Below are 25,206 nucleotides of genomic sequence, written 5' to 3'. Positions count from 1 at the left end.
ACCTATGCACTCTATATATGACCGTGCATGTATGCGTTCACGTTGCATATTCTACTTGCATGCCACTATGTTTTCACTTCTCACATAAATGTTTTTCCTTATTTGGAGGAAATCATGCACATAAAAGAAGATAACTATGGAGAAAACTTTGTTAAAACCTGCTAAACCCCAAGGAGGAAGGCTTGAGGAAACAGGGAATGTGGCTTTAAGTGAATGGGTTCCTCTGACGTTTTTACGTGACTGAAATGTAGAAGCTGTTGTGGTTCCTCATCCAAAATGAGCTCTAGAATCCCTGTGGGTTTCCAGAGTCACTCTTCCTTCCTCTTTCTCTTGAAGCCAGCTATTTCTTCCCTTTTAAACACAGGCTTTCTGTGGCTTACTGAAATGAAGCAGTATTCTTAAGACAACATGCAGTCAATCTGTTTTCATGTCTTCTGACTTAGAAATATAGCCCTATCACTGTGCCTTTTAATAAAAATCAGTTCTTTCCTCAAGCAATCCTTTTTCCTCTCGTTACGACATTATAATGCACGTTAGCTTTTGCACGAGATGCTTTAGAAACCCCATCAACTATCTATCTACACATCTCATGTGCAACACAAATGAAACCCACATAAACCTCTACATGCCAAGGCCACACATGTTCTGGTCACCCCTTGTTTCTCTGTACTTGCTGGCAATAGGCAGTCCAGGTTTTGCAGAAGGACGTGTGCGTATATGCATTGAGCTTGTTTTGGGGTGACGGATCATTTGGTAGGACACAGTGGAAAGCACAAACTCAGAGACGAGGGGTTAGAGGGGTCCTGAGACAGTCTCTCAGAACAGAAGATAGGAAAATTTTCCTTTTTATCAGACAGTTTAGAGCTCCACTTCTAAATGCTGCCAGGTCCCTACATTACCTAAGGCCAGTCTCAGGCAGGAAGAAGTTCATCGGGAATTTAGCAAATTGCTACTGATACATCAGCCAGGGTTTGCCCAGCAGTATATTCTCTATAAACACACTGGCTCAATAGGCAGCAACAAACCCACCTTCAGTCTGCATTTCTAGCTTTTACTCCACCAAGGCTCTTGTAACAAAGCCCTTTGCATTTCTCCATGAGACCCTGTAAGACGAACTCACCCAGTTGCAGAAGCCATGATGCAGCCTCCATCTTCTGCAGGGGTAGTACAGCAGCCAGCTGAATCATGATTCATGCCAAAATTGTGCCCCATCTCATGGGCAATGGTAGCAGCAACACCAATGGCATTATCAGAGTGATCCTGTGCAAGGTCAAAGAGGCACGTCAGCATTTTACCTGTGCCTGTCCTGTGCACCTCTGAGTCAATGGGTAAGCAGCACTTCTCATTACTACACGCAGAAAACATCTATGAAGGTATTCCTGCCTATGAGCAGGTGAGCTAGAGGCCTTCACGGGAAATATTTTCTTCCTGGGCTTTAGGAGGCATCTATCCTATGTATTCACTGCTGGCAAGAAACATCATATTAGGTATTAGCAATTACTTACCATGTTTACTCCTCCTGACTGGAACTCAGAGCACATGGCCATCACAGGAGCCAAGCCTACTGTGGTACCTTGGAAGGGCACACCTCTGAAATCAACCCAGAAAGACCATGAAATGGCACTGAGGCACTTGAGAAGGCAAGGCAGGGAAATGCATCCTGCAGTCCACAGCTTTACACATACACACAGTGTCAGGTGAATACATTTTCTTCAGTAGCATCATCAAGTACAGGACATTATAGTAGAGCTACAAAGCCTTAAGACCTATTTTTCTTGGACTACTACTTTGTTTTATGGGCCAACCGGCCAATCCTATTTTATATAATGGTCTGGTGCCAATAAGTGCTCCCACTGAGCTTTGCAACAAGCACAGAAAAGACTGTTTCTGGATCCTTAAGTGGGTACTGTTTGTGAATACTTAATTTAACCTTAAGCCTGATATTTGCCAGCTTGGGATTCAAGGACTTGACAGAGTACTAGATGACACCTTTGGGGTGCAGCCACACTCAGCTCCTGCCTGGCGAGCTGGAATTCTGCACTGTCCCCGCCGGCAGGTCTGAAATGGGAGCCCTGGAAATTGTGCTCAGGACATGACCAGATGAAGAAGAAATACGGTAATGTTAAAGGGAAAAAAAACAACAACAGACAAACAAAACAAGGGAAAAGGCATTGTATCTCTGCATTTCAGTCCTACAGGTTTCTCCTCTGACTCACGACTATTTACTGGTGGATGAATTACCATGGAAGAGGTAAGGAGGTCTAAGAGCTGCTGCAAATTTTTCTTTCAGTGACTTCTGCACTGCTGGCCATAGCTACTGGCCCTAATGAGATCAGTAGGATGAGTCACAGACCATCAGCTAGCTCCCAGCACTGTGTCCCCTGTGTCTCAGTGGGATGAGTTAGGAATGAATGCCTTCCACAAAGGGCTTAGCTCCCCTTTACAGGTCTTGCTTATTGTTCAGATTTTCTTGAAATTGTAGATGTAGCTGTGACAGATCATGTGCAGCTGCTTGTGATACACACACAGAAGGAAGCTGATGCACTTTGATGCATGTGTATTGAGACTGCTGCATAGCCTGGGACCTCCCACTTTTCCTAACGTGGTTGTGCTCTGGGTGCCAGAGCTTAATGCTGGCTGAGAGGCCTCTACATAAATCTGCCACTCTGAATCTTAGAATGATATAATCTTACATACTGACTTCCCACCCACCCAACCCACTTGTCAAAATCAGGTTATTTCAGGAGAAATAAACTTACGTGATTAGTTGGGCATTATCGTGTTTTCTGTGCACCCGCTCCTTGCTACTCCAGGCCAGAAAGGACTTCAGGGTGGAGTAGGGATTCTCAGTTACATCGCATTTATTCCAATTACTCCAGATCTCCAGCCCCACCAAGGCAATCCGGATATTCAGGGATCTGTAAAACTAAGATACACGAAGGAAAAGAGATGACAAAATGAGCACCACTAATTTATTTTACTGTGTTTTAAATCTTGAATATAAACCCTGCTAAATGTTACTACAGATACACATGTCCAGAGAAGATGATCCCTCTGGAAATGCATTGCAACTTAGCACCACAGCACAAACCTAAACTCGATTGAACTAGAGACGCTGAACTTTCATTTTCAAATGAATGACGAAGAGATAATCTAGAGAAGCAAAGACTGGAGACTGACATCATGTTTATCTTTAGATATGTCAAAATTCCTGAAAAGAGGAAGGAAATAATCTGCTGCCCACGTCAAGTACAAACAGGACAAGTCTTCATGGGCGGTGGGGTAAAGGGAGTGGTGGAAGGAGTTTAAGGGGAGAAGGGGAGTATGAATGGAGTAGATCTGAAAAGTAGTGCAGTTTACTTCAGCAGCACTGGGTACCACTGCAAGGATGACCTCTGAAGGCTCCTTCCAGCTCTACTTGCCAGGATTTCTACAATTTGAAGTGAATACCTTAGTCCCTCATCAAAAAGCATTATTCAGGTAACACAGTTAATACAGAGATGCATTAAAACACAGAGGTGCTCATGCTGGCTCCAAGGTAAGGAATGGAGATTCCCCCACCCCGTTCCTGATGTCCAACAACAGAATTGTTTGGCAGATGCTCTCCACTCCCCAAGTCACTGGGGAGAACCGCCAAAACATTATGCTCTCTCCCAAGAAGGCAGTCTTCCTCTGTCACAATTCATTCTCATAATTCATGATTTGGGCTTTGCTTTCCTCATTTCACACACACCTGATCTCACCTTATCTACGTAATTAGCAGCCTCCACTAATTTAAGCCTTGTTGCTTCAATGTTGAAGTGATGCTTCTGAAACTGAACAAAATGAACATGTCAGGCAGCACAAAGGCAACTAGGAAGAGCTGAAATGTGTTAAAACAAGTCACGTTACTCTGGGAATAAGCAGGTAACTATGAAGTGAAGCCCAAAAGCCTTCCTTCACTGTACATCTGACTATAAGCCCACCCATACATGTATATTCAGAATTCATCCCTGGCATCCCACTGCGGCGATGTTACTCAAGTGGTGGTAGTAACACAGCGGAACAACCCAAACTTGTCAGAGCCCCCAGACCCAGGGGCTGACAAAGAACTGACAAATGTGCCAGGTAAAATATATGGTAACATGACTCCATGTCTGAGGTCAAGGCTGCCGTAGCAGTCATCACATCTCACTCATCCAACGAATGGGGATGCATCTCACTCATCCAACCAATTTGCCTATTTAAATCACCTGGCAATTAACGAGTTAATTTTAGCAAACTGTTTGATTCAAGGAATTAAAGGTGTAAAATGTTTAGATTTTTGTTTAACAGACGACAAAACCTGGGACTTTTCTTCTAGCGAGGGAGACAGTAAAGCAAGGGCAGTTAATGACAACGCTGCGAGCGTGTCTACCCCAGCTTGTCTAATCAAATGGTGAACAACATATGGCAGCTCCTGAGTATAATGTCTTTTCTCATAGTTTCCCTGGTATCCTGCTGCCTAATAAAGAAACCAAAATAGGTTCTGCCTCTTTAGTTTTGTTCAGAATAAATTACAGCCCAGAGTGCTACATGGCTTTCCTTATTGGAGTTTCAAGTTGTAAATTATGAATAGGACCAGCCTGACTCCTGTCTGTGCTGGAGATTAAATGATCAGCAAACCACTGTGCGGTTTGCACTGTCAGTAAGTACATCTGGCGTGCCATCCAGGCTGGGGATGGGGGAGGGATTGCTGACTTCACTGGGTCTCTTCCAGCCCTATTCTATGATCTGGAGCCTTAAAAATGTCTGTTTATATATCTGCTACCAGCTCAGAGCAGAGGATAATCACGGTTATCTTCTCTAGAGATTAAGTGTACTGCAGAGTCAGTAGCACGTCGTTCCTGGAAACCCACAAGTCACCCTAGGCTGAAGGCAGTCTCTCCCATCAATAACTAGGGCTGACCACTGGTACCTTGGGAGGCCAGAACTGACCTCCAACCCTAGTCCTTCATCCAAATCACAACCTGCATCTCTCCCCTGGTCAAGGGTGGCTCACGATGGTGGCAGAGGGGTCATGGCTGCTAGGACAAAAGTGACCAAGACACAGCTCTCCCTGTCTGCTGGTGGGAGTAGGACCGTTGGGATGGCAAGAGGAAACCTGTTGAGCTCCATCTGCCCTCTCCGCCCCAGGAGATGCTGCAGGTGGGATTCTCACTCTGGGCCCAGTGCTCAGTTGGTATCAACATGATCCCATTTCTTACCTCTGCATAATCAGCCACAAGCAGAAGCTCCACGTATTTCGTAGCCTGCAGAGTCTCCCGTTTCACCTGTGGCAGCAGCAACACAGGTTATTTCCCCAATATCCCCCAAGAAACTCTTTGCAAAACATATGTACAGGTCATTTTTCTCAGTTTGTTTTTCACTGGCCATTCACCCCACCTCGTCACACACAGGGACCTCCAGATGTGATCGACTTATAGCAACCAAGTATCAGGAGTCAGTTTAGCTACAGCAAGTGCCCACGTGCCTGTCCCCAGCCCACCCGTTTGTTCATGTATCGGATGCACAAATTTGTGCAGGAACAGCTACAGCCCAGATTCCTCACACTACACAATGGTCCCCAACACTCATTTATTTCCCTGCTGGATTCACTATTTGGCAACCAGCTTGCTACAAACCCTCTTAAATATTCTCCTTCATTTCACTTTCTGAGCTATGCTCCCAGAGAACAGCAGGCTCCTTGGGCTTGGAAGAGGGGGGAAATTTGGAGCATCATGCATGGACCTGGTTTGAGCCCTGCTCACCCTCTGGCGGGGTGGTTTCATCCCGGTTGTGAAGTCCCTGAGCCAGTCTTCAGCTGCGTCCCCCAAGCCCTGGTAGCCACAGGCTCCTCTCTGCAACCTCAGGTCATCCAACCTGTAGATCAAGTGCTGGTTTGGGCTGTCGGGAACCGGCTCTAAGATATAGCTGGAATTGCTGCTCAATACGATAAGTCCTCTGTTGAAACGGGAAGCAATAAGAGGGAAAGTTAATTACTAACCGGAGAGAAATCCTTCTTCTTCTGCTGCTGAGTTCCTGTCTGACCCTGGCAAGGCACTTATCCTTACCAGGCCATTCAGTTCATTAATAAAAATCATGGGAATATTTTGAGTTCAGAGGGGGGAATACCTGAGCTTGCATACATTAAAATCTATTCAGTGGGCCTCAGACATTCAATTAAGGGGCTATTGGAGCATGTGCTGCAACAGCGCTAACCTGAGAAGTACTGAATTTTAAAGTACAGCTTTTTCTGTAGGGGCAGTGGAAGCTTTTCAACCAATTGAAGAAATTTGTCTTTAACAGAACTGACCTAAAAAATGTGAAGACTTTGTTTGTCAACAGAAAAAAATCACAGTTCTCTCTGGGACTTGCACATAGCCGTATGGTTCTGGTTTTCTCAAACCTTTCTCGTATGGTTGAGCATGTTACAGCCAGGAGAGCTGGAAATCTGTGTTTGATGCCCACTAGAAGATGTGTGGCTCGACAGGCAGCATGCCTCCCTGTGAAGGCTCAGAGTGAAAACACCCGTGTGTGCTCAGCTCCCATGCCTTCCCAGCAATTAGAAAACAATGTCGAGGAGTTGCCAGCACACACTGACAGCTCAGGGGTGCAGGAACCCTACTGCATGTGCACACCAAGACATTTCTATCTCCTCTGCAGCTGGAAGGCAGAGCCCAGGAAGACGCAGGCTGACAGAAGCAAGGCACACCTGTGACTACTTTTGCTTTTGCATTATTTATTGCAAGCCACAGGTGGCTGCACTGTCCTGTTTATCTCACTGGGCTCTTTGGCCTGTGCTACATTCATTTAAGATGTCTCAGGTTTGCTTTGGCACAGGCTGTTTCCTGGCTGGAACCAGTCCCATCAGCACAGCTTCCAATCAGCGCTCAAGAGCAGATGACCACTAATATCAATAAAGCCCATGTGGTGTTTTGGAAACAAACTCTGAACTGGTGTAAATGAATGCAGCTCCTTAGTCGCAACGAGCTGTTTCATTTACTCCTGCTGAGGATATAGACCGTCTTCTCCTGCCAAAGACTCCATTACTACTAGAGCGAAGGTTTTAAATGCATAACACACACAAACCCAGCACCACCCAGGGAGAAAGCAGAGAGCGGGGCTGACAACCCAGGAGGAAGTTCAAACTTGAAGACTTTGCCCCAAAACACACACAAAAACTTGCCAGGTGTGAAAGACTGGGAGAAGGAGCTGGATTCTGCATTAGTGTACAGTATTGGGCTGGGATGTGGCGAGTCCTGTCCCTGTCTCTGTAACGGATGCAGCCCTGAGTCACTAACAAGAGAGTCTTTTGCTCCAGTGGACTCTTGAGTTGAACTCACTCTTTGCACGAGTCCACGTTGCCAGCACAAAGGGGGAAGGAGTCTAGGAGCTGCCTAGGAGGCCGTGGTTACTAATGATACCCAAATTTCTGCATTTCCCCTGACACGCTCCCTTCTATGCCCAGGACCCTTGGCTGGGGGCATTTGAGAACAGGTCTATCTGCCCAGAAAGAAATACAGCAGCCAGGCTGCTGGGGAGCAGAGCTTGCGCAGCAGCACAGTGAGGAGCTGAGCAGAGGCATTCCTGCAGCTCCGGCATCACCAGGCACTTACCGCAGCCCTCGGCACGTGCTGAGCATGACGCTGGAGTGCTCCCAGCCCCGCACGACCCCGTGGTAAAAGCAGTGGTCCTGGAAGGCAGAGGGGAGCAGGGTTGGCAATGCAGTTTCGGGATGGATGTGTGCTATATTTAGGCATCATTGAGTCCCATGCAAGTACTGCCGATCTCCAGTAATTGTTCTCTTTCCACTGCATTTGGCAGTTGACTATCATAACTAACTCTCCGTGAGTCTGCATCGAAGTTTGGCCTTTCAGCTGCCACGTGTGGCCTGTGCGAGTGCATCAAACGGCTCCTTGTTGCCATTAAAAATTAAGAGCTTTGAATCCCCAAGGAAGCAGCTCAGATGGCTGCAGCATTAAGGCCGATCCAAAGCTTTCTGCCTGTAACAGGAGCTGCCTATTGATGGCAGCTGGCCCTGGGTCAGGCCCCAAAGGACGTGTCTTCAGCCCCAGAGAGGGTGACGCCATGGGCAGTAGGGAAGTCCCTGTCTGGGGGTTCCTGGCAAGACAAAGGCTGCCTCTGGCAGGGACAAGGAGGCTTTGGGGCAGAAACGCCAACATATTCATCGCACCCCTTCCCCTCGCCCCAGGGCAGCATTAGTAAAGATGATCTCATGGGGTTTTTATCTCTTCTTTTTGCATCGCAACCAATGCACATCTTTGTGCCACTGCAGCAGAGAGTCAGCCAAGGCCTGTGTGAGATCAGTAATTTATGGGATTTTTAGTGAACAGGAGCCAGCTTACACGGGCTGGTTTTCCTGAAGGCTGGGAACGTCCCCAGCGTGGAGTACCCAGTGGCAAAACTAAAAGCAAGAGGATGAGCAGCGGGAGGAATGAAGGATTCCCCAGCACCCAGAGAGAGGGGAGCAATGCTGGCAGCTGACCTTGGCTCTCATAGCAGAGCTCAGGCAAAACAGTAAGATGTTTTTACTATTTTGGGGGGATGGAGACACCTTCTCACTGGAACCCCCCAGGTCAGAAAGCCAGACTGCCCTCCCCTTCAGCTTAAAGCTGTGGGGACCTGCAGCCTCTGCTGCAGGCTCTGGAGAAAGAAGCTCACCCGCCTCTCTGGGCCCCCTGCCCGGTCTCCCCTGCATGCTGTGGGAGGGAAAGCGCTCTGCACTCACCGTGTGGGTCAGAGAGATGGTCTGGGGTTGTCCAGTCTGGCTGTAATGAGTCTCAGTGTAGCCTGGTGCAAAGAGGTTTCTGCAGACATGGTGGAGGGGGGTGAAAGAAAAGAAAAAAAGAGACAGTAAGACCTTTCTTTAGACCTGGATTTCTGCTTCCTAGGTGTGCTAGAAAATCGGCTAGATCCAGCTCTTTCTGAAGTCAGTATAAATATTCCTGTTGCTGTGAACCACCGTTGTGGACTTGGGGTGGTCGCTATTTGCTACCTGTAGCGCGAAACCAACTGCAACAAACAGAGAGGGCAGGCGGGAGACAAGTACGTGTGGGACACCAGCTGCGCTGTATCTCTGTACTCTGCTCTGGACCAGCGCTTTCCGCCTGCGAGGCACTTGTTAACACGCTGTCCCCGGGGAGGCTGTGGCTAATGGCTTCCTGGTGGCACAGGAGCCACGGGAGCTGCTGCAGGACTGGCGCCGCAGGCTGTGCTTCCCTGTGCAGAGCGTGCTGTGATGGCAGAGGGTCGGAAGGTGGAAGCGTAATTGACCTTGCCACATCCGTCTATCTGCTGCCCTGGCAGGAGCTGAGCACTTCTCATGGAGCACGTCCACTTCTGAAAGGGTGCAGCAAGCCATCTTCCTAAGTGCTCTTTCAAGTCATTTATTAAATTAAAACAATAAAGGAGAGCCTGTCCCTGAATTCAATTAGGTGCCGAGATCCAGTTCCAACAGCTGCAAGCGAACAACTCAATTTTTAGGTGAGGACTTTAAAAAAAACCCAGAAACCCAACATCATCATCACCCCTTAATGGGTACAAGTCTCTGTGCAGAGTTTCCTTTACTACTGCCAATTTATGCCCCAAATATACTGGGACTGGATTCAAAGCACCAAGTCCAGCGTAGCACGCACACCACAGGCCAGTTCAGGACACATCTGGGCACTGGTGCAAGTTCTCAGCTCAAATCCAGATTCTCTCCAGTGCCCAAATCTGAGTACAATTATAAACCAATCTGTATCTGCATTTCAACTTTTGCCCAGAAGCCGATTCACATCTTTGTCCTAGGAAAATGCTGATTCCCCAATTTGAATTTGTTCGTGTCATCCTCATATAGACAATATTCTCCCTGTCTTCAGCCCAGAGTCAGACCAAAAGTCTATAAAAGGAGCTCCTGTGCACTAACTAGTAAGCGTTTTGATTTTGTTCCAGAGGAAACAGCCTTCCCCTTCTTTTTAAACATCTGCATTTGCTAAACAGTGATGTAAAAAAGTACAGCAAGTCAAAATCTGGGCCAAACCAAGAAGGTCATATCCTGTGTCCATCTCAGCAGCCGTAAAATGTAGGTTTAAAACAGTTTTTTAAAACAACGGCCTCACTTCCAAAAATTTGGAGAAGGATCATAGAACATGCCCCATCTATGAAGCACACTTCTGCAGCAACCCTGCAGTGCTGTCAGGCCACCAAAGTGCCACACTTGCCATGGCACGAGGATGCCACATGCATCCTGGGCAGCGCGATGCCAGCAACACTGCAGCTGCCGTTCAGTCCTTCTGCATCCCTGTTTAATGCATTTCATGCACCAGATTTTTGAACTATGACCTGCAAGAAAGCAAGAAAGCAAAAGTTTTCTTTTTTTCTTTGCTTGATTTCTTTAGGCTGGATGAAGAAAGCTGTATGGGTAGCAAAACCAAAGCTTTTTCCATCTGCCTTGCTTTTTGGTATGTGGCAGTCAGGTCTAATCTACCTTGAAAGCCTCTCTGTTTAAATAAGGGATTGGGTGCTTGTGGTATCTAATTAAATTAGGCCAGAGCAACAGGAAACGCAACCTTTTATCAGAGTGTTTAAAAGTGCTTCCCCCATCCGGCATCCAAAGGCTCAGACACCTGAACAAGTACCGATGGCTTAGGGTCAGACAAAACTGTGGCCACTGTTGTATTTGATAGCATTGGATGTCGGGAACACAACAGGTTTTATCTCCACTTTCAAAGTTCACTATAGCTCAGGAAAGCTCATTTTGTTTCTTTCTGATGTGTTAATTCTCATCACTAGATCCTGTCAGTGATTGGAAGGAGAGATTGCTGCGTTCAGCTATCTCCTGTCTGTAAACTGAAGATAAAACACAGAAGCACCATCCCACAGAAAATAATTCCATCTCCCTGACTGCAATAGCTTGCTCAGCATGAGGCTGCAAGAAACAGATGTTTAATTAACAGATTGCATTAACTCGCAGGAAATAGCCTCAAGCAACGTGCTCTGGCAGGTATCTGGTCTGTGTAAGACTGTCATCTTGAGAGTAGACAGTAAACCAGTGTGCATCTGCCCAGTGCTGCTAAAGCCAGAATTAGACACCAGCCCATGGATTTCCAGTAGCTGAGGCTTGCACAGGCTGCTTGTTTTGTTCCCAAACAAGCACGCTTATGTTTTCTTCCTGCTCCTTTATTCTTGGAAAGCATTCACTATGAATAGCTATTTTTTCTCTCCTCCAGCATTGACCATAAAACTCCTCAGTGCTTTGACTCCCACCCAGCCCCACGGTGTTGCCGCCCAGCCCCAGTGCCGAGCTGCGCCATGCTGAGCACCAGCACCCGGCACACCAGGTTTCAGGGCACAGGATGATGCCACACCACACACGGTGTGTGCACATCTCTTCCTACCAGCAGACTCAGGCTCTAGCCCCTTCTAGGGTGGATTAAGGAGCTGAGAGGTCTGCCTGAATTTTTAGGGATACTTATGCAGCTGCTGAGCTGAAAGCATGCAGCATCTGGTTGAGCAGTGCCATGTTACGACTTTCAAGCCTCTCTCCACCAGTTGACTCCTATCCTACATTGCAGGCTCCCTATGAAAAGTTCAGCTTCTTATTCTGAGCTTGAAACAGTCCTGTTTTGAAGACCTTTCCCTGCCTTAATGCAGGGGAGCCTTGGGGCTCTTGCAGCACTGCTGAGAAGGGCTATCACTGTGCATTGCACGGTGTGTGGTGGGGAGGGCAGTGAGGAAAGAGGAAAAACAACAGGACATCTTGCAACACTCTTGGGGTGCTATGTCACTTTGAGCCTGTGAAAGTTCATTCCCAGCCCAGCTCACTTCCTCAGCTAGCATCGAGCTTTCCACCAAACTGTAAATAAATAGAAAAGAAGCCTTCTTTCCATCTCAGAGTGCACCAGAGTTATCAGCCAGTCTTGTCCCTCTTCTCCATGTGTACCAGTTGTTGGATAAACAGGAGAGATTAGTGAGACACACATACACCAAAACCTTATCTGCCATCATTTCAGGACAGCATCACTGCCAGGCTGAACGGCTGATTCCAAGGGAGCTCAGCCCTGCAAAGCACTGACAGACCTGCTTCACTGTTTCCAGAAGAGCACAAAGCTCACCTCCTTGCTGGAGAAGGAAAGCCTGGAAAAAACAGCATGATTTGATCCTTAATGTTACATTATATGTGTCAGTGACTACCTCTCCAGCAGCTCGAGACGAAGCTGCAAAAATCTGGATGCAAAATAACATCATTTAAAGGCTTCCGAGATCCAGTCAGGCAGCTGGCAGATTGTTAGCACACATCATCTTCCTAAAAGGCAGCATGGAGTCCCTCATTAGAGGAGTTATCAGCATGAAGAATTGATGAAGTCAGAGGAAAAGCTGTTTTTGGATGGAAGCACTCTCCTTTGCTAAACCTCGATCACAGCTGCAGCCACGTGGGGCTGTTTGAGGCCAGGGTAAGCTACACATGAGCGCTCAGGATATTCTAGAGAAGCCCTCACACCTTTCCAACAGTGACCAGCTTTCGGCAAGATCAGTCATTCCCCAAGATCCGGCTCAGCATCCAGCTCACGGTGGAATAGCCTGCTCTTGGCTGGATTTGTTCCCCAGAAAGCCTTGGGAGCCGGGTTAAATACAAGCAAGGAAGCCAAACGAAGGAAGAGTGGCTCAGTGCCATAATGTACAGATGGCTTGAGACTGTTTCTGCTATTGACCGACGTGGAGTGATCTTGGTCCTGCTCCAGCCTGTCAATGATATCATTGTTTGAAACAAAACCCTCCTCCCCATGCCGCTGTGCTGCTCCCTGGAAGGGCCCTGCCGTGCAGAGCTGACATTATAGGGCAACGTGGCTCTGTTTTGCCACATCGAGACGCCATGCCAGGAAGGTCACATACTTCGCGCATGAGCTGATGGTATTCAACGGGAGAGGCAGGCTGAGAGCGTGGGGCATAACCCAGCTTTCTTGGTGGGCAGCTGCCCCTGTGGCGCTTGGGGACGGTGCAAGAGCATGGCCTCCAGCTCATCCGGCCACCGCAGAGGAACAGAGAAGCAGCTGGGGGGAGAGGGGCTGCACGGCACACCCAAACGCTCCCAAAAACAGCAGAAGGAAAGCTGGGGCCTTTCTTGCATGACCATGTTCATTTGAGGGAGTGCACATTTCCCAGCTGCTCTAGAGAACCTCACCCCTATTTCCCTAATAAATGGGAGCAGTTTTCTCTCACCTGTGAAACACCACTTGTTAGCACAAGCCTAAGAGGGGCTCAGAGCCCTCCATCCCAGGGGACTGCCATGAACTTGCTCAGCTCCACCAGCTGGAGATCACCCACAGGCACCAAGAGGGCCCCGGCGGTATGCTGGTGCTCTTGCTAGCTGGAGCAAGAAGGATTTTTTATAATTTGGTCCCACTAGCAACTTTGTTTGGGTTCATTTTACAGAGGGGCTAGTCTGCATGGACAGCTGCCAATTCAAAAACACACATGAGTATCTAGGAGACAGACATATTTTTTTATTTCCTCCCAAAAACCAAAAGCCAAACAGTCCATGAAGCTCTCATGAGAAACATTGACTCTTAATTTTTCAGTTGTGGGACCAAGAAAAGTGAAGCCTGCAATCTCTTACATCTCTTTCCCTGTCCCTTTCCTCAAATCACAATAAATCTGTCCAGCCAGGCTGCCAGCATCTGGGGGTGGAGGGAATTGATTCTCCCAAGAAAGTTTAGATATCAGATTTCCATCTACAATTTGTGGTCCCACTCCATTGCCTCTCAACAGGATCCAAGTAGGGTACGAAGGGGAATTTGACCCCTTACCTCCCAGTTACTTAAATGTTCCTTAAAGTCAGAATTTATTATCAAAACCTGAGGTAACCCCATCTTGAACACCACCAACACATGACCCATGACAACACGAGCCAGCAGGCCTTCTTTCCGTACCCACCACTAGTGAGAAATTGGAGATTTCACCTCTCTGGAATCCTCCAGCCAAAACCTGGCACTTCATAAAAATCAATGAAATTCAAAATTTTTTTTCTTCCTGAGTTTCATCCAGACAAAGCCTGGAACTCTTAAGCTCACTTCCTCAAGAGCCTTTGCTGATATAGCTGAGAACATATTTATTGTGTGAACAGCAGCAGTTTGGAAGGAAAAAGTAGCTTCCCAGCTATTGAGGTGAAACTAAACTAGCTATTTGTAACGCCTGGGAAAATATCACAGGCTAAAGACTCTCCATCCCCTTTTGCCATCCACATCATCTGTGACATTCACTGTGTAAGTCATGTTACAGGACCCAAGCAAAATTTGTCACATAGCCCCTTGGCTTACCAATGGGAACCATAAAAGTTGCCTGGAGAGGAAAAAGGAAGTAAAATAAATGGGTAACTGGCTGATAATGAGTCAGGGAGCAAAAGATTTAAAGGGCTTCACTTCCTTGTCTCTTCCTCCCTGCCCCACACAGAGAAGTCACTGAATATCCCAAGCAAATCAGGAGGCTGAAAAGCAGCTATGGCTTTCCAGGTCCCAACCCTGTTTTTCTGATGACTCCAAGAGACAGTAGAGCAGGATAAACTCAATTTCCCTCCTTTACATAACCCTTACCCCCTCCTCATGCAGGAAGCCCATTAGACACTGATGATGTGCAACCCATCAGTGGAATAATCTTATATATCCTTCCTGCTTGGAGGCAGGCAGCAACCTCCCTTCTTCCTTACTCAGTTGGTAGAAGAGGCCCTGGAAATGAGCAAAAGCAGGAAACGGTAAAATACAAGTGACAGACAGATCTCTTATCGCACCACTGAGAGCACTGAGCGGGGCTGGAGCGCTCGTCGCCTACCCAGGTGGGGCCAGAAGAGATTGGAAATGATAGTGCTCCGTATCATATCCAGTTGCCTAAAAATAACTAGCTGGATTGCTCCCAAGGTCAGACCAGATGAGCTTGGGACTTTCTTTGCGATGTCCTCAGCCAGTTGCTGCACATCTCCACTGGGGCTCTGCCACCAAGTGTCCCACACCATCATGGCTGCTGCAGGCGGGTGGCAGCCAAAATACGCAGCTGAAACGCGCAGCCAAAACACACAGCCTTGCCCTGCACTGCCCATGGGATTCACCTGCAGGCAGGGACGTCTCCTGGAGAAGGTGACTTCTGGAGAAGCCTCCACTGCCCCTTGCAGCTGAGTGGACCTTCCCAAGTCTGCTCTCCCCATGACAGACACAAAGAGGAAGAGGAAAATAGGGAGGAAAGCCTTGTTGATACTTTTTCTGCACTCAGGTGAGAAGACAAATTCCATGCAGGTTTCTGCTGTGCAAATATGAGCTCTCCTCTTCACTAGAAAGAAAAGGCTCACACCAGGCAGTGCTGCCACACACATTCAGAGCGTGTTAGCATCCCTCCCCGCAACCCTGCTTGGTTCAAAGCTGCTTTTTATTAAAAAGTGCAAATGCCTTTTTAAAAAGTCACTTTTCATCCAAGGTTTGCAACTCGGATTCTGCTGTTCCTAAGCCCCAGCCAAACTTAAAGCTGCTTTATAGGCATCCCTCCATATATTTGTTGTTTGTGCAGCTTCGAGCTTTCCAATCCTGCAGCTGCAGGACATGGCTTTGCGTCATTTAAAAGAAGCCTGAGTCGTTTGGGGGATATGCTTCTGTTGTTATTCAGAAATATTAACTAGTGTTGTAAACTCTACTTGGAACTACAGCGTGGTTCCGCCTTCTTATCAAACTCCTGAACAGGAAATAATGCAACATTATGTTAACTGCTAATGCAATAATTGTATTCGTAGATATATGAAGCCCAAACTCAGATGTGTGCTGAGCTTATTACAAAACACAGAGTTGTGCACAGTTCTGAAGAAAGATATGCAATCATTTCTGTGTTTCACCTCTGTGGATGAACACAATGTCCTTTTCATATGGAATATGAAATTACAGGCTTGGCGTGAACACTTCTTCCACATATTGAAAACAGCACATTTCTTTCAAAGCTAGTGCATCCCCACCAAAGCTGTACAGATTATGACTCCTTTTCCCCCACTTTCAAAGTGGGCTCATATTCTCACCGGCTTTGTCTCTCCATAAGGAGAGCAGTGAATGTGTAACGAGGCTGCCTAATCCACCGAGAACATCACTTATAACAGTTTCACTAGCTTGGCATATCTCCTTTCTAGCTTTGGGAACCATTGGGTAAATCATAACCCAGACCTGAATTATGCCAATCATTCCATGCTTTCTTTGAGTGGTGGGAGTCTGGGATGTGGAGAGTAAAACAGGAGGCCAGGCGGGTGTGTTCGCACCCCTGTGCTGAGCCTGGGGACAGAGGGGGAGCAAAGCACCAGCCCTGGCAGCAAAGCTGGTTTCCAGAGGCTCCTCTAACCTGGATCAATTAAATGACCCAGAACTCTGGGGCTTATTTTAATTTAAAAAGCCCCAAGTATCTTCCTTAAAGTTGCAGTTCTGTTATACTCACTTTCATGTGAACTCAAAACCAGGAGCAGCCAGGTTTCATACAGCTTTGAAGGGACACTTCCCACTTGGGGGATTTCACCTTCTCTCCCACTGTCTGGGTGCCCAGCAAACCCTTCAGAGAAGAAGTCCCTGATAGAGAAGTCCCTGATGCTGCAACTACTCAGTACCCCAAACCTCAGCTAGAACCTCAGGCTCCCCTATAAGATAAGCTATAGCAGTGGTGAGCTCCTGGGTGCTGGGGAGCCACCCCAGGCTGGGAACCTGAGGAGCCAGGCTGGACTCTGCCTTGCTGCATGCTTTGGCAAGGAGAAGCAGTTTGCCTCCACTTAGAAGTGCCCTACGGATGCTGATAATTACAGCATCCACAGGGCTCCCAGGGACTTAATCTTTTTGTTAGCTTCATCATTTCTCTTTTAATTTGAGTGTCTCTAAACTACTTCTGCACCTTCACAAGCCTCTGAAAAGTGGTGGCTCTCCAGAGCCTCTCATCTAATCAAGTTCAGACTTGCATTTTGGGATTGTACCATCACCTTTCTGGAACAAGGACTTGAGGCCTGGCAAGACTCCCACATGAAGCACTGCTATCTATGAATCACTTGCATTTTCCACACAAAATAAAAATAAAAAACTCCAAACCACTTGCGATGTTTCATCAGTCCTAGTAAGGCGATTCATCCCACAGTGGAAGAGTGTGTGCACACTTAAGCCTGTGTGTTTACATCTCAATGAATGAAAATGCATTTCAGGAAATAAACACAATAGAAACCTTCTATTATAATTCTGTTTACTAACACCAGCAATGAGTTTGTCTGCACTGGAAATAGCACGGCACCGCTCCCGCAAGGCACCTGGAGGTTACGTCATCATGCTTGGAGCACAAATGGATTAATTCAGCAAGGATGGTTGCTCTTGCCAGCTTCTGCTCTGCCAGAAATAAATTCACCTTTGCTAGCCTTTGCAGAATATGCAAGGCCTGACAGCCCTTCCACCAGGAAGGAGACCCCCAGCAGCATTAGCAGTTACGTTGCTTCCAGGTTCAGTTCAGAGACTGGCATTGCTGACCACTGTCATCAGCGACAGCTATTTTTCCTGCATTAGACAAGACTGAGTTAGCAGTACTTATGGTGCCTGGTCTTTTCTACCACTTCTGTATTTTCCCAGCTGAGAGATGCCAAAACACACCGAACTTCCAGCTGTTTCTGTTTAGTTCTACACAGGTGCATGACTACCTGGGAAACGTGTCCAGCTTTTGCAGCACTGAAACTCCCAGTAGCTTATGTGGCCTATTACAGGAAACACCTCGTAGAAGGTAGTCGCCTTTCATCAGCCATCAGATTTCAGTCTTTACTTCAGACAGTGCCAAGAAAAATCTGGTTTTCCTCCAAAACACCCTGAATATTACTTAGGTTTACGCACTGCCATCAGAACTAATAAGATCTTCCAACACTTCAGTCTTTCAGGAAGAAAGCTGAGCCTCCAAGCTCTGTGGTTGGGATGTCCATACAATACATTTAAAATATAACCAGGGTCATTGTTCCAAGGTTATTATTCCTACTGATTCTAGTAAACACACATTTGGTTGTCTTTCCATAGATAAATCTTCAGACCCATTTAAAAAATAATTAAAACACCAACAGTGCAAGTGGACTGCTTAGCAAAGACAAGCTTCTTGTAGCTAAATTTCCAGCTGCTGTTTCACCACTGGAAACTAATGTACTCACAGGGCAGAGAGCCTCCGGAGCAGCCTCCAGACCAGAATCCTTCTACCTACCTTAATCTCCTGCAGCTTCAGCTGAATTCAATACACAGCACGCCCTATGATATCACACAGCATTGCTGTATCATGCCCGAGAGGAGGTTGCATTTCAGTTAATGCAAAAGCATTTTTTCAATCTACTTTAGCATGAAGGGCACTAATGGAATTGAAACTGTCAGATCGTTTCTCCTAGGAAACGGAGCAGGACCTCTTCGGATCACAGCAAATGAAATCCTCATTAGAGTCACACTGACTCTAAAGCATTGAGCCATTTGGTAAATAGTGCATTTCATATCAGCAACATCTTCTAGTTAATGTAGTAAGAATTATGATGCAAAAATAAGTTTACACACTGAGGGCCAGGTCACCATCTGCTTTTTGCTGACAAAGCTCTGTTACAGTCACTGCTGCTTGGCTGATTAACATCAATGGGGACTCAGACCTGGAATAACCTTGAAATCCAGAAAAGGACTTCCTCATCCTGTCTTTATCAAAACCCTGTTGAAGTCAGTAGAGGTTTTCCTGTTGACTTCACTGTAATCCTTATTCATTATTTTAGTGAGACCACAATGCAAGGCACAAGCACACTTACCTATTTTTCTCCAATTCCAAGATGAGTTCCTGGCCTTCTGCCTTTACCTTAACTTCAGCTCTGAATGGATGCTGCATGCAAAAGAGATGGTGCCTGTTACTCACACATCATCATAATTACAAACACATCCAGAAACACAAATCGTTCCCCTGGAAATTGCAGCTGACCTTAAACCACTCCTCACCTTCCTCCTACCTTCAGACCTGGAGTGCTGGGGAAGGGAAGGGACGGGCCATGGTCGCTCCCAGCTCCAGGCACGCTGCTGCATCCCCACGGCACAGCCGTGCAGAGCCAGGAAGCAGTACAGGCATGCTGGTGGGATGCCGTATCTGAGCTAGTGACCCTGGTGTCTCAGGAGGAATAATGGGCTCAGACGAGGCAACAAGTCCTGGTGCTGGAGCACTTGGAGGTGCAGCTGGGTGGGAGGGGTGCGCTGCACCCCCTTCTCCTGTACACTATGCTCAGGACCACATCACAGGACATCCCAACTTGCCCCAGAGGTTTACAAGTCAAATATACGAGCTAGTTAACCAAAGCTTCCTTTGTTGTCACAGCAGAAAAAGACATTTTTAGAAGCCTATTTCAGGACAGGAGGAATCACGCCTCTTCCAGAGATTTTCACATAGTTCCTTTACTTGCAGAAAATGCCAATAAAAGGCATGCAACAGGGTCCCTTAGACGTCTTTAGGCTCTAGCCATTGTTCAGACAGTATTTCACAGCTGCTCTTGTGTTAGTCCCAGGCTGCCAAGGGACTGGAAACCGTGACAGCAACTTTCCAGTGTGTTCAAGCACATGGGCACAGCTCTGGTTTGCAATCTGCCTACAGCTCCGAATGAGGACACAGGACAGCCGACTCCCCAAGGCCTACTGGTATTAACAGAAAAGACCCTAATTTCTTAGTGCAATGGCAAATGCATACACTAAAACCAACATTTCAAAAAAAAAAAGTCATTCAAGAGACTGAAAGTATAGAATATGCTTTCTAGAGGACCAACTAGAAGGGCCTCTGGAGGACTCCAGTTTACCTCCCTCAAAGCAGGACCACTACCTAAGGTCAGCTGGGGATTTCTGAATCTGAGTGCTTTGGATGGATGAATACACACCCCAGAAGAGAAATAACCCATTTGCTAAGAACAGACTTCTCTATTCAGCTGGGAGGGAAAAAGAAAAAAAAAAATAAATCATAAAAACCAGTGAGATGATTAACCCGTAGTATTTCCTAATTCAGTGTTGGAGAGGATTTTGCAGAACAGATCAACTGAAAGCAAAATAAAGCAAGGCTGACTGAATAGGATGTTCTGATGAAAGATCTGTCAGCCCAGAGATACGCTCACTTGCCACTTCATCAATTCCAAGCTCAGTTACAAACTTCTCCCTTCATCAGCTCCCTGCTCATATTCTGGGTTTTGTTCATCTTTCCTTCAGTTTCCAGGACATTGCACCAGGCCCACACAGATGATGCAAAACAAGTTAATACATTTAGTATATACAACAATGGCTAATTCCCAGGGGCTGAGTTTAGTTTACTGAATCACAGGTGCTCAGTACATCTCAGGGTAGGTCTGCTGTTTTGCTAACTAACATGTAAGCAGTGGAGGTTGCCTTGCCCATAACTGGGGGGATCTGAGGGTGTCCATCATCATAAAAGTCTCTTCACAAAGGTTGTGCAAACATCATTATTACCAATAACGCTTTCCCTTCTCCTTCAATAATCCCACTACTTCAGAGTCCATCAATTGCTGTGTAACTGAAATATCCCAGCTGTACATAAGCTTTACTAACACTCGTTCTAGTTCCAACAGGAACTTGCCTGAAACAAACCAAGTATGACCCCTGAGATTCAGCAAATTTGTATAAGGGGAAATGCTGTCCAGATGTATTTGTATCAGTATCAATAATAGAGAGGACCAAAACTTCCAGGCAGCACTGCAAGGACATTTTAAAGAGAATTAAGATCATGAGAAAGTCATTGTAGCTGTTTTTTTTTTTAATATGACACAATAAAAAGTTTTAGAAAGTCTCATCATATGGAGAGGACATAAACCCCAAAATAACACCACTTATGGGGAGATGCCATGATTTTTCTTTAGTATAATGCTGCGGCTTCCCTTTTTCTGGTTCACAATGTAAGTAACACCATCTGGATTTTCCTCTTTCATTTGGTTATGCAACTGATAACTTCTTGATTGTGGCAACGCAAACACTGGGAAGCTGACCTGTGGTTTACGGTTGATGTTTAAGTCTGGTACCCCAGCAGTTCTCAGAACAGCTGCAGACTACTGACACACCACTTCATCCGCCCATGTCAGAGAAGTGGGGGTGAGATCTATATCGATACATATGGTGTCTAAGACACAGTTAGACACACCTGAGCTGCTGGCTGGCTTTTCTTAGTGAAGCACCCTCACAGCTGGAATTCATCTCCTCCTAAAGCAGATGCCTCTATGCGGCTGTTCCCCAAATGCCACCCATTGTATTGCCTCACTCCCCTTTCACAGACATGTAGATCAGGTAGGCTTGATCTAGGCTTTAAGGCATGACAGAGGGCAAACGATTACAAGCCTTTGCACAGAGTGAATGCAAGTCGCCAGGAGCAGTCTCACGCTCAGTGCTCGAGATGTGCCAGCCAGCTCGCCCAGCCTTCCTCGGGATTTGGAGGAGCTGCAGCAGCTCCCCGTGCTGCAGGTGGGCTTTCTGGCTCATCCCTGGGGCTTGTCACAGAGCTCAGTTTAAATAAAACAAAAAAAACCCCAAACCGCACATCGCAAGATCCTCTGCTAACCGCGACATCATTCCTCCCCCTGGAAGCGATACGGAGGTTCGAAAACAAAATACAAGTAAAGCGCTGGGCGCGACCTACCTTCTGGCTGCTGGGGCTCCCCCGGGCTGCCCAGCGCGGCACCACCGCCTCGGGCTGCAGCTCCGCGCCGGCGGCGACCCCTCGCGCTGGGGAGAGACAAGAGGAGCCGCTCACGACCCCGACCCCATCCGCACCCCCGGGAGTTAAAGAACGTGAAGCCGGGGCGGGAGAGGAGAGCTCGGCGCTGGTTGCAGGAGAAGCAAGAGGATCCCCCCACTCACCCTCCCCTCCTCCCCGGGGGCTCATGCAGCCAGAAGCACTTGTGCAGGGTGGGGAGCGGTCGGCGCAGCCCCCCCCCCCCCGGGCCGGGCACCCCGCACTCACGGGGCGGCGGCGGCAGCAGCAGCGAGAGGGCGATGCCGCAGAGCAGCCCCCGGCCCCGCATGGCTCCGGGCAGGAGACGGCGCTCTGCCGCCGCCGCCCCGCCGTATAAAACCTCCCGGCGCGGCTTTCTCCTCCCACCACCGGCCCGAAATCCGCCCCTGCAGCCCCCTGCCTGGGGGGGTGGTGTGTGGGGGTGTCTACTCCTCCTCCTCTTCTTCTTCCTCCACCCCACCCCGGGCAGCACCTCGGGGATGCACCCCGGGTGCAACAGCGGCTCTGCCCTGCGGCGCGGGGGTGTGGGGCTGGGCTGGGCTGTGCCCCCGGCACCCCGGGGCAGGGGGCAGCCTGAGCACCCCCCTGGAGCTCCCTCTGCAAAACCTCCCCCCCTCCAGCTCTTTTGCCAGCACGGTAATCCATTGTGCCTCATAAGCTAGCAAAGAGAGGGGACCTGGTGGAGGGAAGCAGCCACATCATTGCCAAGAGGCTCCTGTAGGAGCTGTGCTATGGCTTCAGGTTTTTATTTATTTATTTGTTATATTTATGTGTAATCCTATCAAACCCTTCATAGCTGAACCCATGGTTCCAGAGGCATCCTAAATCCCTCTGCTCCTGGGAAATGCATTGCCCCTGGACAGCTGAAGGGATATTGGCTAGATTTTTATGTGCCCATATAAAAGGGCAGAAGCAAAAAGATGTTCACTGCCTCGCTCTCCTCTTAAGGTAGATGGAGGAGCTGGCCCTGGGGAAGGGCTTGGGAGCATTCACAGCTCATATTCCCTGTGCTGCCCTTCAGGAATATCCACTCACTCCCACGAGGCTCCCAAAGGGGCATCTCTGTCTTCTCGTGCATCCTTCAGGGCTGAGCCATGGGTTGCGGTCCACGTATCATCTCTTTGCTAGTCCTCTGCCCTTCAGGGAGATGAGCACCCAGAGGACGGCCAGACGCAGTGCCTCGCTGCTGGGTTAGCCAGTGTGGCTCAGGGTCGCACCAGGAGAGGAGAGTCCAAGTTAGTGGGGCCGTGCTGAGGTCACCAGCCGCAAACACCTGAGCTCCGTGGTGCTGTAGATGAGCCCATGAAAAGCAACCGCCTTCCCTTATGTCAGTGTATTTCTGCTCTGACTCCCGGCCAGCTCAACTGCAGCCACACTAGCAAGGCTGCGAGGGTGGACTGCCATGCATTTTTATGGGGTCGGCTCAGAGTGGCAGGAAAAGGCATTACCTCTTAGTCATACTCTTCAGACAGCCATTGATCTGCATTATCCATACAACCCTTTCCATTCATCTCTATACTTAAAGTGCCTGCGTAGGTAAACCACCAGGAAACCAACTTAAGAAATGGGGAGAATTTGCACCTGGCTACGTTTCAGAGTGTATCGGTAAATCAGGCCGATAGGAAATTAATATTCCATTTAGAATAAAGGTTTGCTAGATAATAGTAATGATGTTATCTCTTGTCCAGAGGTTTATTTATGCTATTGAAGCCACTGAGTTCTCTTTTACTGAAGGTCTTTGCTGACTCCTGCCACTGTGCCCAAAGGAAATGTGACTGTTTCCATTTGCAGATGCCATTTCGGTTTATGACTTTCATGTGTGTCCCCTCTCTCCCCCAGCACTTCACACGCTGAACCTCTGTGATCTTGTGAAGGTCAGCTTATTCCTGATATCACTCTAGCAGAAGAAAGCTAGGACATCTTGGGGACACCTAGAGGGAATCATCAGGGTGAGCAGGCTATAAATGACATTTTAGCTGATCCACAGACAGGTCACAAATTTTTGTCACACAACTACATCATGTTATTTCCCAGAGCAAAAATCCAGGGACCAGATTTCAGCTCTTTTCTAATCATGTGGAGTATCTTGAAGGGAAACCTTGAAATTTTGTGAACTCTCCCATTTATTTATAGCTGCCTGTAATATAGAAGAAAACAATGGCACTATTGTTGATGTTTTTATTACAAATAAGTAAAAATGCAAGCCAAATTTAGACACAAATTTAGCTATTCTGCTTTCATCCCTGTATAAAATTTCTGTCTACCCAAAGGAAGAAAAAATACTTTGTTAAGGAACATGTATATTTCAACTGAAAGATTGTCACAAATCTTCCAAGTACAACAAATCTTCCCAGGGACTGCTCCATATATTTCTCTAAAAGAAGATCAGTTTAAAAGCAGCATAAAATGGAATAAAAGGAGCCTTATTTGAAGATTGTTAAAATACTTAGGCCAACAACTATCTGCTTGTGATTGTTGTCAGCATTCAAGTATCATAAAAATAAAATACATGTAATATTTGCATTTGTTATATAGTGATATTTTTATCTTTGGATCTTGGTAATATGAGAATTGATATCTTAATTTATAATCACCAGAAACTCCCTCTATAAAAATATAACCACAGACTGTGCAGTTATATATAGTTTAATCTATATATATCTCTCTCTCACTTACATTACTGAGACTTTGTTGCATGGAAAGATTCAGGATATTCTAGCCTTATTAACAGTGCTCAGATGCTGTAGTGCTACCTTGCCTCTGGCACAGGATGAGTCAGATCCTGCCTGTACCCATCTCTTCAAAAAGCTCTAACCGAAGTCAATGGGACGTTTGCCTGATTCACAGAGCAAGGTCAGGCTTTCAGTTATCTAGGAATTACACAGACTCAGACTCATTTCCTCCAGGATCCCAACTGCCTGATTAAAAGTATATCAGCTGGGAATCTGGAAGTCTGTGCTCTGTTCCCTTATCTGTTACATCCCCTGTGATCAAGGGATGGGCATGCCTATTAGCAGCAGCCTCCATGCAGCACCCAGAGCAAGGGTCGGTGCATGCAGTCGTTCAGTAGGCTTGAAGATCAGATGTTGCTGTTTCCCCAGGGCAAAGCTGATGAGAATGCTTTTGCAGTGGGGTTTCTGCATTTACTTGACAGTTTGCAAGATGATTTAACACTATTGTTGTTAGCTGGAAAGCAAAAGATGATGATTCTTCCATAATGTTCGTAGTAAATTCGGAGTTAGCCACCTAGAAGGAAATAGAACGATAGACCTACAGAGGAGAACGCCTGTTCAAGAAACAGACTTATGCAGAGAATGACTTGGACATGTATCAGACTAAAAGCTCAGTAATATTTCATTGGAACTCTCTCTTCAGAAATAGGAAAGGTTTCTGAATGAACTGCTCTGAAAAGACTCCTGCTGACACTGGAGAAAACGTTACCAAGAA

General features: G+C 47.2%; 1 protein-coding gene across 1 annotated transcript in view; it reads right to left on the bottom strand.

The window, feature by feature from the left end:
• The window catches only part of ADAM19 (ADAM metallopeptidase domain 19), a 35,188-nt gene extending 13,140 nt beyond the window's left edge, over positions 1–22,048 (bottom strand). The window contains exons 1-11 of the mRNA XM_050905454.1: positions 21,988–22,048; positions 21,664–21,743; positions 18,803–18,873; positions 8,750–8,828; positions 7,617–7,693; positions 5,769–5,961; positions 5,226–5,291; positions 3,744–3,815; positions 2,760–2,926; positions 1,506–1,590; positions 1,121–1,260 (exon numbers count right to left, since the gene is read on the bottom strand). Coding sequence (XP_050761411.1) covers positions 1,121–1,260; positions 1,506–1,590; positions 2,760–2,926; positions 3,744–3,815; positions 5,226–5,291; positions 5,769–5,961; positions 7,617–7,693; positions 8,750–8,828; positions 18,803–18,873; positions 21,664–21,743; positions 21,988–22,048 — 1,091 coding nt within the window. The remainder of the gene's footprint in view (positions 1–1,120; positions 1,261–1,505; positions 1,591–2,759; positions 2,927–3,743; positions 3,816–5,225; positions 5,292–5,768; positions 5,962–7,616; positions 7,694–8,749; positions 8,829–18,802; positions 18,874–21,663; positions 21,744–21,987) is intronic.
• Between the last annotated feature and the right edge of the window lie 3,158 nt (positions 22,049–25,206).

This window comes from Gymnogyps californianus, chromosome 14 (genome assembly GCF_018139145.2).
Source record: "Gymnogyps californianus isolate 813 chromosome 14, ASM1813914v2, whole genome shotgun sequence".
Lineage (NCBI taxonomy): Eukaryota > Metazoa > Chordata > Aves > Accipitriformes > Cathartidae > Gymnogyps > Gymnogyps californianus.
Note: the sequence above shows the minus strand (reverse complement) of the source record. Positions and strands in the feature narration are given on the sequence as shown.